This window comes from Dromaius novaehollandiae, chromosome 4 (genome assembly GCF_036370855.1).
Source record: "Dromaius novaehollandiae isolate bDroNov1 chromosome 4, bDroNov1.hap1, whole genome shotgun sequence".
NCBI classification, from domain to species: Eukaryota; Metazoa; Chordata; class Aves; order Casuariiformes; family Dromaiidae; genus Dromaius; species Dromaius novaehollandiae.
In genome coordinates, this window is record NC_088101.1 from 5,906,740 (window position 1) to 5,920,246 (window position 13,507).

At 41.2% G+C, this 13,507-nt stretch overlaps 1 protein-coding gene across 2 annotated transcripts in view; it reads left to right on the plus strand.

Annotated features, from left to right (window-relative positions):
• PURG (purine rich element binding protein G) overlaps positions 1-13,507 on the plus strand; it is a 31,019-nt gene that overhangs the window by 1,472 nt on the left and 16,040 nt on the right. Inside the window, exon 2 of one of the 2 annotated variants that reach the window (XM_026116340.2) lies at positions 1-822. In XM_026116340.2, coding sequence (XP_025972125.1) covers positions 14-822 — 809 coding nt within the window. In that variant the 5' untranslated portion in view covers positions 1-13. The other variant, XM_026116337.2, reaches the window with a different exon arrangement.

A 13,507-nucleotide genomic window follows, 5' to 3' on the forward strand; every position in this document is an offset into this window, starting at 1 on the left:
CTGATTGGTAAAGATGGAAAGAGGGAGAGGAGGAGGAGGAAGGAACCTGGGAGGCTCGGGCCTGCACAGGAGCATTTATTCCCAGTCTCAGCAGCAGTACCACTACCCGGCCTCCTCTCAGGGGGGCTGCATGGAGATCCAGGAGCTGGCCTCCAAGAGGGTGGACATCCAGAAAAAGCGATTTTATCTGGATGTGAAACAGAGCTCCCGAGGCCGCTTCCTGAAGATAGCGGAGGTCTGGATCGGAAGAGGCCGGCAAGACAACATCAGGAAAAGCAAGCTGACGCTCTCCTTGTCCGTGGCTGCTGAGCTGAAGGACTGTCTGGGGGACTTCATCGAGCATTATGCCCACCTGGGCCTGAAGGGCGGCCATGGCCACCGGCAGGAGCACAGCAATGGCAAAGAGCAGCACTTGAGACGGCGGCAGCAGCCCGCTCCGCCTTCGCCTCCAGTGTCAGTGGGCTCTGAGGAGCACCCGCACAGTGTTCTCAAGACGGAGTACATCGAGCGGGACAACAGGAAGTATTACCTGGATTTGAAGGAGAATCAGCGGGGGCGCTTCTTACGCATTAGGCAAACGATGAGTCGAGGACCTGGCATGATCGGCTATTTCGGCCACAGTTTGGGGCAGGAACAGACTATTGTCCTTCCGGCGCAAGGGATGATTGAGTTCAGGGATGCTTTGGTCCAGCTGATTGAAGAGTATGGCGAAGGGGATGTAGAGGACCGCCGAGGTGGAGGCGATGAGCCCCCAGAGCTCCCTGAGGGCACCTCCTTCCGAGTGGACAACAAGCGGTTCTACTTTGATGTGGGATCCAACAGGTATGGCATTTTTCTGAAGGTAAGTGAGGTGAGGCCACCGTACCGTAACACCATCACTGTTCCGTACAAAGCGTGGACAAGGTTTGGGGAGAATTTTATCAAGTATGAAGAAGAGATGAGGAGGATTTACAACAGCCATAAAGAAAAAAGAATGGATGTCAGAGGGGACAGTGGTGAAGAGCAAGAGGGTCTCGAATAGAGTGCATTGAACTGGCCGTCTGGCAAAAAAAAAAAAAAAAGGGAAAAAAAGCAGAAATTGGTGAGAGGGACTGATATAAAGTAATTTGAAGTTGCCCCTTTTTTTTGTAAAAATCCTTTTTGGGTAGTTGTTACTAACTCCAATACATAATGTTGCAGGAGTCTGGTTATCATGTTAAATTACACTCAAAACATCTCTCTATTTCTTATGAAATACCAACCTCCCAAGTCTGTATGAGTCAGCTGCTTCAAGTATGGAAGACTGTGGAAGTATGCATATCAGCACAAAAAAAAATTCAACATTCTAACCTTTAAATAGTCTAGATAAGACTTGTGTTGCACTTCAGTGCAATACAAAAACCTCATGCTAAAATATATTGGTTTCTGCTTATGACAGATTTTCTGGAAATGAATTCTGTCTGTGCTCAGTCGAAAGGCTGGGAAACTTAGCCATAGGGCACTTACTAAAATAGGCAACTTCATATTAACTGCTCATACATGTATGAGGAGAGGTGGACGTTTTGAAATTGGTGCCTGCTGGTTACTGAATTTGAAACAATATTCTGTATGGGTAAAATCTTGATAACTGGTCAGACCTTTATAATGCACTGGTAAAGGGTGGAAGACTTGTTATTTAATCGTGCAGTTTTATGCTGACCAAAATAACCTGAGTATCCTGGGATTGCAAAGCTGTGCTTGAGTTCTAAACCTTCTGAATTAATGGCAATGAATACTAATCCATTCTTCATCTACGTGTTCTGCCCTTGCAAGGCTGATGATTTTTTTTAATGCATTTCTCAAAATTTCAGAAGATATTTTTATAGTAGGTGTGTTATGGGTTCCAGCAAGTGGCTGTGAAGCAGGTGTCGAATGATTGCTGTTACTGAGATTCCAGGGTTCTCTCCCAAACAGGAGATTAATGCAGTTGCGATGTTAAAAGTGTGAGGAAAGCATCTGGGCATTTTTCTCCTCCTTCTGTTAGAAAGACCTTTGGGGGGTTTGGTGCACCATTTGATTCGCATAAAAATGCATCTCGATCATATTTATCTGGAGTATGTTTTCAATGCCATGATTAAAGCTGTATCAGGTTTTCTGTCAAGTTGATTTTACAGATGTTGTTATTACAAGGTAATATCCATGTCCTACCATCGGCTCCTTCCCACCCTGTCAAAGCTGAGGCTATAATCACGCGAGCTGATACCTGATTGCCTACTAGTAGGACTGTAAAGTCCCACTGAAAACTATCAGTCTCTGTAACATCAGTTTTACAGGTATCCCCTCTTGCAGTATAAATCCTCTGCCTGGAGGGAAAAATGTGTGGAATTACCTGTTCAGGAGGCTTGAAGAAGGTTTTTCAAAATTCTTTGGCATTTCTCCAAAGATAAATATGTATCATTTAAGGGACTTTCTTGGCCACTGGGGGACCAGTTCTCTTCCTTCTGAAATCAATGGGAGTATGACTGAGCTCCAGATACTTTAAGTAACGTGTTGCCTACTATTAAGATTTTTTTTTAAGTATGCATTAGTGTATTGAATCAGATATTTATAACCATGTGAATTGTTTTTTACAGAGTGGCCTCGTGTGCATGTGGACCAGCTACTTTCTGATCCAACCATTACATGTTCTCTCTAATCTGTTTAGAAACAAATTTACCTGAAACCAAACCATACTTCACTCTTAGTTTGAACCCACCTGCACGCTACATGGCCACATGAAATCCAAATGCTATTTTCTGTTATGTCATTAACCATAACAAGAAAGGTTGGGTATGCGGGGGTGGGAACTAAGAGAATAATCTGGACTTAAGTTTGGATTCTAAAAGTAGTCAATTTGTTTTAACAAAAAAAAAAAAAAGAAAAAAGAAAAAAAATATAAGCTTGCACCAAAGTCACCAAAGAACCTTTAGGAAAAATGTTACGGTTGTGACAGGAAGTAAGAAAGTTAATTTCACTGTTTTAGGTGATATCCCCTTTATGTAAAATCACATACAGCAGTTACTGCAAACAAGGATTTGGCTTAATGTCAAAACTACCATCCTTTTACGTGTAGATTGTTCTTTCAGGTACTTTTTAAACGATATCAGAGGTTTCTCATTCCACCACTTGAACTGCTAGTGGACCGTGATGGATCAGCTGGAGGTTATATGGGTCCTGGTTCATTTTGGCTTTTAGGGCTTTGGTCCCAATGTTTTTAGCAAGTCAAAAATGATATTAAAATAAATTGGTATCATATTGTTGGTATGAAACCAGAGTTTAGCGAATGATTTGTTGATGCATAAGTTAGCATATCGCTGACTGCTGCTGCCCATCATAGTGCCTGGAGCAAAGAGTAACTTAGCAGAGATACCAACCAATGGGAGCTATGAATGTACAAACTTTTAACGCGTGCTTTCCCTTTCACGTTCCTATGTGGCATTCCTCCCCTATAAACTTGACATCTTCCAGTCAAAGCTAAATGTTTGCCTCAGTGAATAGTAAAAGCTCCTATGTTGGAATTTGCCTAAGTTACGCATATGTTGTGAGTGATCATGCATTCCATGTGTTCCTGTAGAGTTAGTGAAGAAAATATTTGCTACATGCAAGGTGATTAAAAAGGTATCTTTTCTTCACAGATTTAAAAAAAAAAAAAAAAGATGCAAAATGGCTTTCACTATTGCTATCCGCTTGCCATTTTGACTAATGGGTAACTAAATGCAATCTGGCTGCATCTTAGTTAAACTGAGATCAGCATCTGCTTAAACCATTTTTTAAAAATTCTTTTACTGTGTTCATTAATTGGCCTTCTAATTGCATTAGGTTATTGTAAATATGGCCCAGGAAATCAGCATCTGCTGGCTACTGGGTAGGGCTCAATTCTGGTCTGCAGGATTAACTAATGCATTTACTCTCCCCAAGCAGGTTGCACCTTAGTATCTGAAACTGGATCGAGATCTTCAAGTTAATACCAATGGGTAAACTGCAAGTGAACGGGTTTCCACAGAAACGTAAAGCACTGATGTTTGCAAATGTTGTCATTTGAGGATAATAACAGACTAACTCAAAATGTAGCAATGCAAGATTATAATGGTTAGATTTGGAAACGGGTTCCTCATTATTTTTGGCAGTGCGTTTTCAACTTTTGAGGGCAGCAATAATGTAGGCTGCTTGTGAGCAGAAGGGCCCAGTGCAATGCTTAGGAATGCTGAATTCCTAATGCATTTTAAATTTTCATTCGTTCTGCCCTAAAACTGCCATGTCCCTTAAACTTGAGAAAACACAAGCTTATTTGCACTAGAAAGAACGGCCAAAAACAATTCTAGGACAGGGTGAAGAGCACCATTCTGAACCTCTTTTTCTCATGAGAGAATTTCATATTTAAGCCCTCACCTCTGTTGCAAAATTGTATGGTCCAGGCAGAAAGTCTGTCAGTTCAATAATAAAATCATAATGCACTTTATATTGTGTAAATAATAGGAGCACATTTCTGCTACTGGTCTGGTAGGGGGTGCTTCGGTAATGTAGTCTAAGAAAGAAGTTGTCTCCTGCATGCACATGTCTGTTAGAGATCTATTGTTGCTTGATCCAGTTCCATTCATACGTTAGAGAAGGACAGGCACTGTATTAAAATCCAACCAGATCACCAAGAGTCTGGTTTTTATTTTGAATTTTCAGAGCTGCTGAGCGTCCACAGCTCTGGACAGCCTTCACTGTCATTGTGGATTCTCAGGAATTCTGTACATCGGGCCCTGAATGTTTATGTTGAGATTTAAGCATATGCTTTTTACCTGTGATCTTGACAAAGCTGAGTTCAGTCACTCTGTGCTACTTGGCTTTCTCTGCTGTTGGCACAGAAGCTCTCGCAGGCCCTGGGAAGTTCATTGCGGGTGCAAGGGACTACGTGGGCTTCTCTTGCATTGCAAGGCAACAGTCGGTGTTGACTCCAGCCCATTTAGCGTAAACTTGCTTTCATGCTAAAGTACTATTACAGTAGAGCGCTCGGGAAGAGTCGGAAAGCTTTCTGCACTGGTGCAGCAAGGCTCACCCACAGGAGGTCCCAAAACCGGTGACCGTGTAGACTGTCCCACTTGACAAAATGCAAAAAAAGGTGACAAAACCTTGCAGAGAGGTCCAGCCCGGGCCCTGCTGAAGCCCTGGCCTTGCTCTGACGCCAGAGAGGGGCTTGCTTTCAAGCAGCGAAAGGTAAAAACACTGACCCATAGCCTGGGTGCATATTTCGGATACATCTCCATGATGCTTGTGGTGTACTTTACCTAGAAAGAAGCTGCGGTGGTATTGGTAATCTGCTCTTTGTCATAAATGTTTTATATATATTCAATATATAAAAATTCATATTTACATATAGGCATTAATATATTTATGTGTGTGCATATCGTACCCTGTAGTAGCTCATAGCGAAATAATCTATTTATCTAAAGAACACAGTCTAAAGATGGGGTGTAAAAGGCAGTTTCTCCTACTACGAGTTTGGATAAACACGTTATTTCACTGAGAGCTGTTCGCATGGTGCTTATCATGGCCATTTTAAGATTTCTGCTTTTGAGTGCTTTCATCTGGTTTTCAGTGAAGGTGCAAGGGAAAAATAGCTGAAAAAAGGAAAATCACATACTTTGAGGCACTGTTCGGTTGAAGCAAGAGCTGTGCTTAACTGACAGCTGCATGTACTGCAGGCCGCATTTTAAAATCCCCTAACTCTGCAGACCTTTAGTACAATGTTCATAAAATCCCAAACATGCCGTTAATGTTACAAAACTAGCCTTTATGTAAAAAACCAGGCAATTACCAAAATCAGTGTTGGCATACTTTTTTTCTGCTACAGACATCTTAGTCTGATGATTGCATCATTTTTCTTCCGTGGCCTATTTGAGTGACCTAAACTCATGGGGCAGAGAGTTGGTAGCAGTTTGGAAGCCTACTGCTCAGTGGACTTACAGCCCTTTTATGCAAAAGTGTAGTAATTTTTATAGCAGAGAAAGGTTTATTATTGTGTGTTTTTATTGTGGAGATCTTGCACCTTCTGGAAAATGAAGTAATAAGCAGATTTTAGCTCCATTGCATTCATACCTTTTTGCTGTTCGTACCGTACATATGTATGTATAATTTATACAATAATTCTTAAAGAAGAGTATATCTTCCATTTAATTTTCTATGCTGTTTCCTCCAAAATTAAAATGGCCTTTATTTTTAATTACTTATTTGTCGTGGTATTTAAAATTCACCTTTCCCCTCCTGCCACTCCATTCCCTTTTTATCCAAATAAGAGTGAAAATAGGGACTACACTTAACATATCATAACATATCATAAACTACTTCCATTTTAGTCCTCTTCATGGATGAATTCAGCAGAAATCTTGGAAAGATCACAATAACACAGCTAAGGATTTAGCAGTTTGTGTGGATGTATATGTAATAATGAATACGTCCAATATCTTGACAAACATTCCCATTTGCAAACACAAGTGAAGTTGTAGTCCAACAGGCTTTGCTGAAATAAATAATATTATTGGAGTTAATCCTAGCGACATGAACACTTAGATTGCAGCGCAAAGCCAGTCCGATGTATCTCGTGCTGCTTTACATCCAAATTTTCCCAGATATGCTGTCTTTTTTTTCCCCCATAGGTTTTGTGCATGTGGGAGAGAAAAGAGAGTGTGGCCATTCCATGAGATTTCCAAGTAGGAGCTGTCTGACATTAGGAAGCTCAGACACATGGCTTGTGCGCCCCGTCCCATCTGAGATTTCCCCCGGGGGAATGTGCGAGCCTGAAACATTTCGATAATTCCTCTGTAGGCTCCGACCTTAGGCCTCATCCTGCTGGGTGGGCACTTTGGCAACAGATTTAAGCCAGTCTCCTTTATGAGTGGATGCCGCAGTATCCACAAGTTATTTCTCAGTTGTTTTTCCATAGGTATGCCTATAGGGCATATTCTCTGTTCAGCGATGGCTGTATGTTATTTATAATATTAATGCTATCTGTAGTAGTCTCTTCGGTTGACCCCATTGTTCTTTTGTTTTTGTCTGGAGTCATTAAAATTTCTTTGCTTAATTGCAAAAACAAAAACAAGCAAGTTTGAGTATCTGGAGAAACCTAAGATTTATCTGTAACACTTTTTTGTTCTTTATAGTTGTGAAACTAGGGTTTTGTGAACTTTCTTCGTTTCCCTCTACATCCTAAGTGCTTGTAGTTTGTTATCTCTTAATCTGTCAGTGCTATGAAATCATAGCTGCCGATGTTGTTTATAGTAACTGTCTTGCCTCAAAACAGCTGAATTCTTTAGTGATCACAGGAAAAAGCCCCTGCCATGGGACAAGGTGCTTCTGGACTCAGGCATTTTGAAAAAGTTAAAGCCAGATCTTTTACCACTGTATCTCTTGAAAGTGTGCAGAAGATTTAATAGGCTGACACCAATTTTTAGTAAGTCATTTTGGTGCTAGCAGCTGTCATTGTAATAGAATTGTTCTTCCTAATATTTTGTCACACCCATGTTCAGTTCCCCACCTGTATCACCATAAAGACAACAATATTTATTAAATCTAAATTCAAAAACTCCCCAGAGAGCAGTCTGTTCTGTGATAGGTATAGCTAACTTGAATGGTTTGCATGTAAATTGAACATAGCTGTAGTGGCATGCAAGACAAAACACAAACAGTAGTGTAGCCAAAATAGTGTGTTTTCAGTGAAATTCCAGCTGATGAAATGTGGCAGATGAACAAATTGTAAGGTAGCTTTTCTTTGTGATGCTGAAAAGCATACCAAAAGCAGCTGTTTGGCCAGATTTCAGTGGGGCGGTTTTTCCCTCTGACTCTTCGAGCAATTCACAGTCCAAGTGACACATCTGTTTCACAGGCCCAGCACAGTTCTTCCACGCCTGGCTGGAGAAGCTCGTCAGCCACAGCTACTAATAATAACAAAAGTACTTTCTTGTCTGGCTACACATCATGTTTGTGTTCTTCCGTAGAGAAATACTATTTTCTTTTTTTTAAGTAAATGAAAGTCATAGATGTCATAGTCAAAGATAGCATAAAAATTGGTTTTCCAAAAATATCAGGTTTTAGCACTTTGGTATGATTTTGGCTTTTCTGCAGTTAGTGCAATTGGATTGTTCCTTCCATGTGCTGAGGCATCATTTTAAACATAAACCCCAAGCCTCATGGGTCTTTTATTTATGTTAAATTCTGGACCTTTATACACTGGATTTCTTTTCTGGCCTTTTCCTGCTTCTTGTATGTGTTTTGTGTTTGTGTTGTACGCAGAGGTCCTGGCCTGGGGCACTCACTGGGGTGTCTGGGCACCACTCTGATAAGACTGTCATTAATGACACTCCGATTTCCCTTCCTCTTTGACAGGCTACCTCTAAACACTTAAAGTGGCAAATGGGAATTGCTAACTCTTTAGAAAGTAGCCACTTTAAACTCTTTGCAGAAACATACTCTGTCTTTTAGACATCTCAGACCTACCCTATACACTAGTAGTCAACAGGGAAGGATAACAGCTCCTGGGTGTTAGTTCTTGGTTAGAAATACTGCCAGTTAGATTGGTTCCTTAATCCATGTGGAGCAAATTTGTCCTGTAGGCAGAAAGACTTTGTGTCTAGGTGTTTATTAATCTTGGTAATTTACTATAGGTGGATTAATTTGAGAAAAATATCACTCTTCATGTCAGTTGATTGAGGGCAGCTAAGGCTTTCTGCCCAACCTCACTAAGCACAGTGCTGATATAACATGTATGAATTTATATATGTAAGCACACAAATTAGCATAGAGGGGAGAGAGAAATATTTTATATATATATAAAAATAAATATATATACACAGGTATATATGTATGTATATATATATAAAATAGTAATCTTTTTCCTGTTTCCAATAGGTCCTTCACTTTGGATACTTAAATTTTTAAATGTTGTCTTTTCCATTTTCTACATCAGATATGTCCAACGTGCAATATGAGCAGGGAGACAGATCTCATAAGCAATATCAGCCGAGTCTGCTATTAATGCTAAACCTTTACAAGTTAGTTCAATAGACTCTCCATCTGAAAATGGCAGAGAGGCTGCAGGGTAAAGGCACGGGTTAATCCCTGGCTCCTGTGGGTATCCTCATCTGGTCATATTTTTAGCGCACGCTGTTGGCAAGGCACAGCAGGGGAGTAAGAGCAGAGCGAAGTGCTTCCCTCTGAGGCAGAGGAAGGGAAAGGGAGCGGGGGGGAGAGAGCAGCAAGGGCACGACTCCTGCGCCGGGGAGCTGCGGGGCATGGCAACTGGTGTCTGTGATGCCAGGAATCCGTGGTGCCATTAGTACTGGAAGGTGTTTGCCCGCAGAACGGGGCAGAGCACCCGAATCCCAACCCCCCTTGCGGGGACCAGGTGCGGGTCTCCTGCTGCTTTGGGGCAAGTGTGTCCAGCAGTAGTGCACTGCTGCTGGGTGGTCGGCCAGTCCGAGATTCTGCAGTCCTGTGGGCCTGAAGCATTTAGTCTTGCCAAGTCAGGGCAATCAGGGCCAAGTCTATGCACATGATGGAAATACTGCTTTTCACTTTGCTTTTCGCAAGACTCAAGTAACTTCATGTTTACTTTGCTAGAGGAGACTTAGGCTTGCACAGGGTACGTGTGGTAGCTTACGGGAGCATACAAGAGTTGGTTGCCTGCTGAGTTTGCTCATGCATCTTGATTTATGCATGGTTTTGTGTGTTTTTCACAGGAGCCTTGCTCCACTTGCTGTTTTGCCTGCCTAATGCTCCAGGAACTGTTTGGGACTATGTAATGGAGGACAACATTATCTGTAGATGTAATGTAGACATTATCTGTAGGGCGGCTGCTCTTTTTCTGTTGCAGAAGAGGAAAGGTGTGGCAAAAGCTGGAGGGGATTAGAGGGAAATGGCCCCTAGTGAAAGCAGCTTTCAAGAAACAAATTCTGTGCCTGGCTTTGCAAAAGGGTTTGTGTCATTGTTAACAAGACACTTTGCAGATGATCGCCCCATGTATAGCCTGATTTTTTTTCTGGACACCAGTGTTGGTACTCCAAAGAAGTGATCAGTGTTAATGGCTGTTGAAAACTGTGCTTTCAAAAAGCAAAGTGCTGTATAATTGCAAGTACTGTGGAAAATCTGTCGGCATCTCAAGCCAGGCCCTCCTGATAATGGAGACTGCATAATTTTGCCTTTATTCTGCCTGTGCCTATGTTCCCTGCTGATCAGATGGGGCAACTGATACTTCCCTACCTCAAAGGGGTATGATAAAGATAAGTTCATTTGGGTTTGGAGTTTGAGAGATGATCTGGTACTGATCAATACTGATAACCTCCAAAAGCAAAGCAAGAAGAATTTCAGTGAGGAACATACTGAGTAGATATTCATGCAGTGTTTGGAAGGTAGACATAGAATAAGCTTGCACTGTGCACAAGATGGTGAATGAAAAAGAAACCTGTATGCTGGAGAAGGGAAAATTGTAAGAGATAGTGTAATTAAACTCTCTATGCATATGTCCAAAGGTCGGAATTAAGGTTACTCAGACAGTCCTTAATTCTGGCACTTCCTGACTTGATTGCTTGGTTTTACAGCTTTTTTTTCTCCGCTGTTTTGTATGAAACTACACTGGCATGTTGTCTTCTCGCAAAAAAATGCTGGGTCGTTAAACAGTTTTGATTTGCTGGTGTTGAGCAGAGCCTCTCCTTTGCCTCAGACTTCCCTTGTCTTCCACAAGACCATGAGAAGTCCAAGGACAAGGAGGATGAGAGGATGTTTTATATGATGTATTAAAATAGTGCTGGCAGGGCTGTCAGCTGTGTTCCCCCATACAAAGGTCAGACTGGCTAAGCCAGACCATTCCTCACCCTGGTTTCCAACCCAGCTGGCACTCAGCAGTCTGCAAAAAGTTAAAAGAAAGTAATTCAGTTGACACTAAACTTAAATTTGCTATCTGATGGTCCTTACCTATAATAGTATATTTCAGGGTCTACACAGCAAAGACCATCTATATGACAATTGGTCAAATCAGCTTTTCAAGATCTCCAGTGATGGATATTCAGAGCCTACTATAGATAATTTTCCTCCTATCGAACCCATATTTCGCTTGCTACCATCTAAGTCTGTTGCTTTTAGTCTTTCGGGCATGTTCTGTGAGAGGAGATCTGGAAACAGGTTGTTGCCTTCCTTGTTGCAGCGTTTTTACATAATTGAAGACTGTAGTCAAGTCTCTCCTGCATCCTTTCCTAAACAAATACAAAGCCTTCCACCAAGGGTAGTTTTTAGCCCTCATCTAGTTCTTGTTGCTTAATCTGCACTCTTTCCGATCAGTCCATCTCTTTCTTGAATCCAAAACTGGGAGAAGTACCTTCACTGCCATCTTACCAGCTTTGAGCAGAAGGACTGCAAACACTACAAGGGCTTGTACACCCAAAATGCTGGGTTTTTGTGACAGCACCTTGTTGACTCATGCACAGTTTGTAACTGTGTCTTCCCAGGTCTTTTTGGTAGAACTGCTACCAAAACAGGCATTTCTCACTCCATATCCATACAGAGGCTTTTATTCAGCTTTAGCACAGAAGCTTGCATTTATCCTGAGCGAGTTGCAGCTTATCATTTTCCAGATAGATCTTGACAAGCTCAAGAAACAATCTCAGTTCTAATCCCACCCCTCTCTGTGCTTCCAGTCCTGCCCAGGTATGTGCCATCGGCAAGGTAAATCATTCTTACCCATTATCAAATCATTGGGTCAGACAGGGAAGAGTGCAGCACCCAGGGCAGACCTCTTCAGCACCTCGCTTGATGCATCCTACCAGATCAACTGTGATACTAATTAAAAAGACTAATTACAGAAATCATAACCACTTTCTCTGTGAGGCTGTGATTTTTTCCAACTGCTGGCTTTTGGTTTTCCCTGCTTTTCCCAAGTAGGCCATACAGAAATACTATAGAATACTATAAAAATACCACAGTACAAATTTTACACAAAACTTTGTGATATACATCTTTTTTGTAAGGCAGCAGAACACAGTCTAACATTTATGCCTCTGCTTATCTCTAAATAGGACATAGAAGAATAGCCCATCAACAGGCATTCTCATAAATATTAAAGTTTTTTTATTGACATTCCCTCCACCATCTTCACAATATTTATGATTTATATGGATTGTTTCAGAGGTCATGCCCTTGCTATCTGTAGGCTCTCCTTTTTAGGCATCCACAGTCTTGGGTTAACCATGAGTGTCTGATGTGGAGAAAAAATGTGTTACTGTAAATTAGCCTTTCCAAATCCTGGTAAGGTAGAAACTGGCCATGATCTAACTGGCAAAAGAAATGATATTGGATGAACTATGATGTTCAAGGTGTGAGAGTTTCCTGTAGTATAAACAGGATATCTGTTTAAGCACAAACATAAAGAATGCATCTAGTGATCATGTAAGCCCCATGTGTCAATTTATTTTGAAGTATAGGTTTTCCCTTGTATCCCCAAATCTTCAAGGATTGTTACATCAAGATATAAAAATTATTTTCATCATGCAGTAATTTAAATAGTCAATGAAAATACTTGCATGAACTTTATTAGTGCTAATTATGTTTTTGTCTAAATTGGCATTCATCTGTGCTCTTTCTGCCACCTTTTTTCCTCTCCTGCCATCTCCATTTGTGTTTGCATTGTCTTTCCCTCCTCATGTTACTTCTGTGTCTTTGATTTTTGGTGGCATCATTTCTGCATTGCTCCCAGTTGTTTCATACAAGTTGGGATCTTGAAGTAAAACTGGACGGCTCTCAGATTTCAGTTTTCTGATGGAGAAGGTATGACTGTCAGTTTTCTAGTTTTTTGCCTGTCAAGAGTTTTTAAAACCTCGCTACAAGTCATCTTATGTTCTCAAGAATGACAGTCTGCAACTATTTTAAATAGGGAATGGAAACACATTGTTCTTAGTGGGTAAAATCCTGGCTTTTTGGAAGTCAGCAAGACTCTAAACGTTGATGTTCACTCACATCTTCTACCTGAGCTGTTCCTGCTTCCTCCAGATAAGTTTTAGGCACATCTTGTTATTTCCTGGATGGGGAGCTACATGTTACACTGTATAGTGAGTGTTTCGCATATCATGTCATAACATAGCTGTATCACCACCTCTTTCCAAGCTGTGCTGCAAGCAGTGCCCATCCAGTGATGCGAGGTAACTGACTGAAGAGCTCTCAGTTTGTGTTTTTTTTCCAAGTCTCAGAAGCTTCAGCTGTGTGGAAAGTTAATTGGATTTTCCTTAGTAACATTTTTATTGCAAGGTGATCCAACAGTTTTGTGTAGATATAACTATAAAGAAGTTCCTTCTATTCTATGCAGGTTCTCACCTGGCTCTAATCACTTGACATATATATCTGAGCGCCTTCCAGAAGTGCGGTTAAACGTATGACTGACATCTGTCACACAGCAGGTGTTCTTTCTTTCATTCTCTTCCTAGGGGGAATACTGAATCTGCCAGTGTAGTCCTGGTATTTTTAACATAAATTAATTATCCATGCT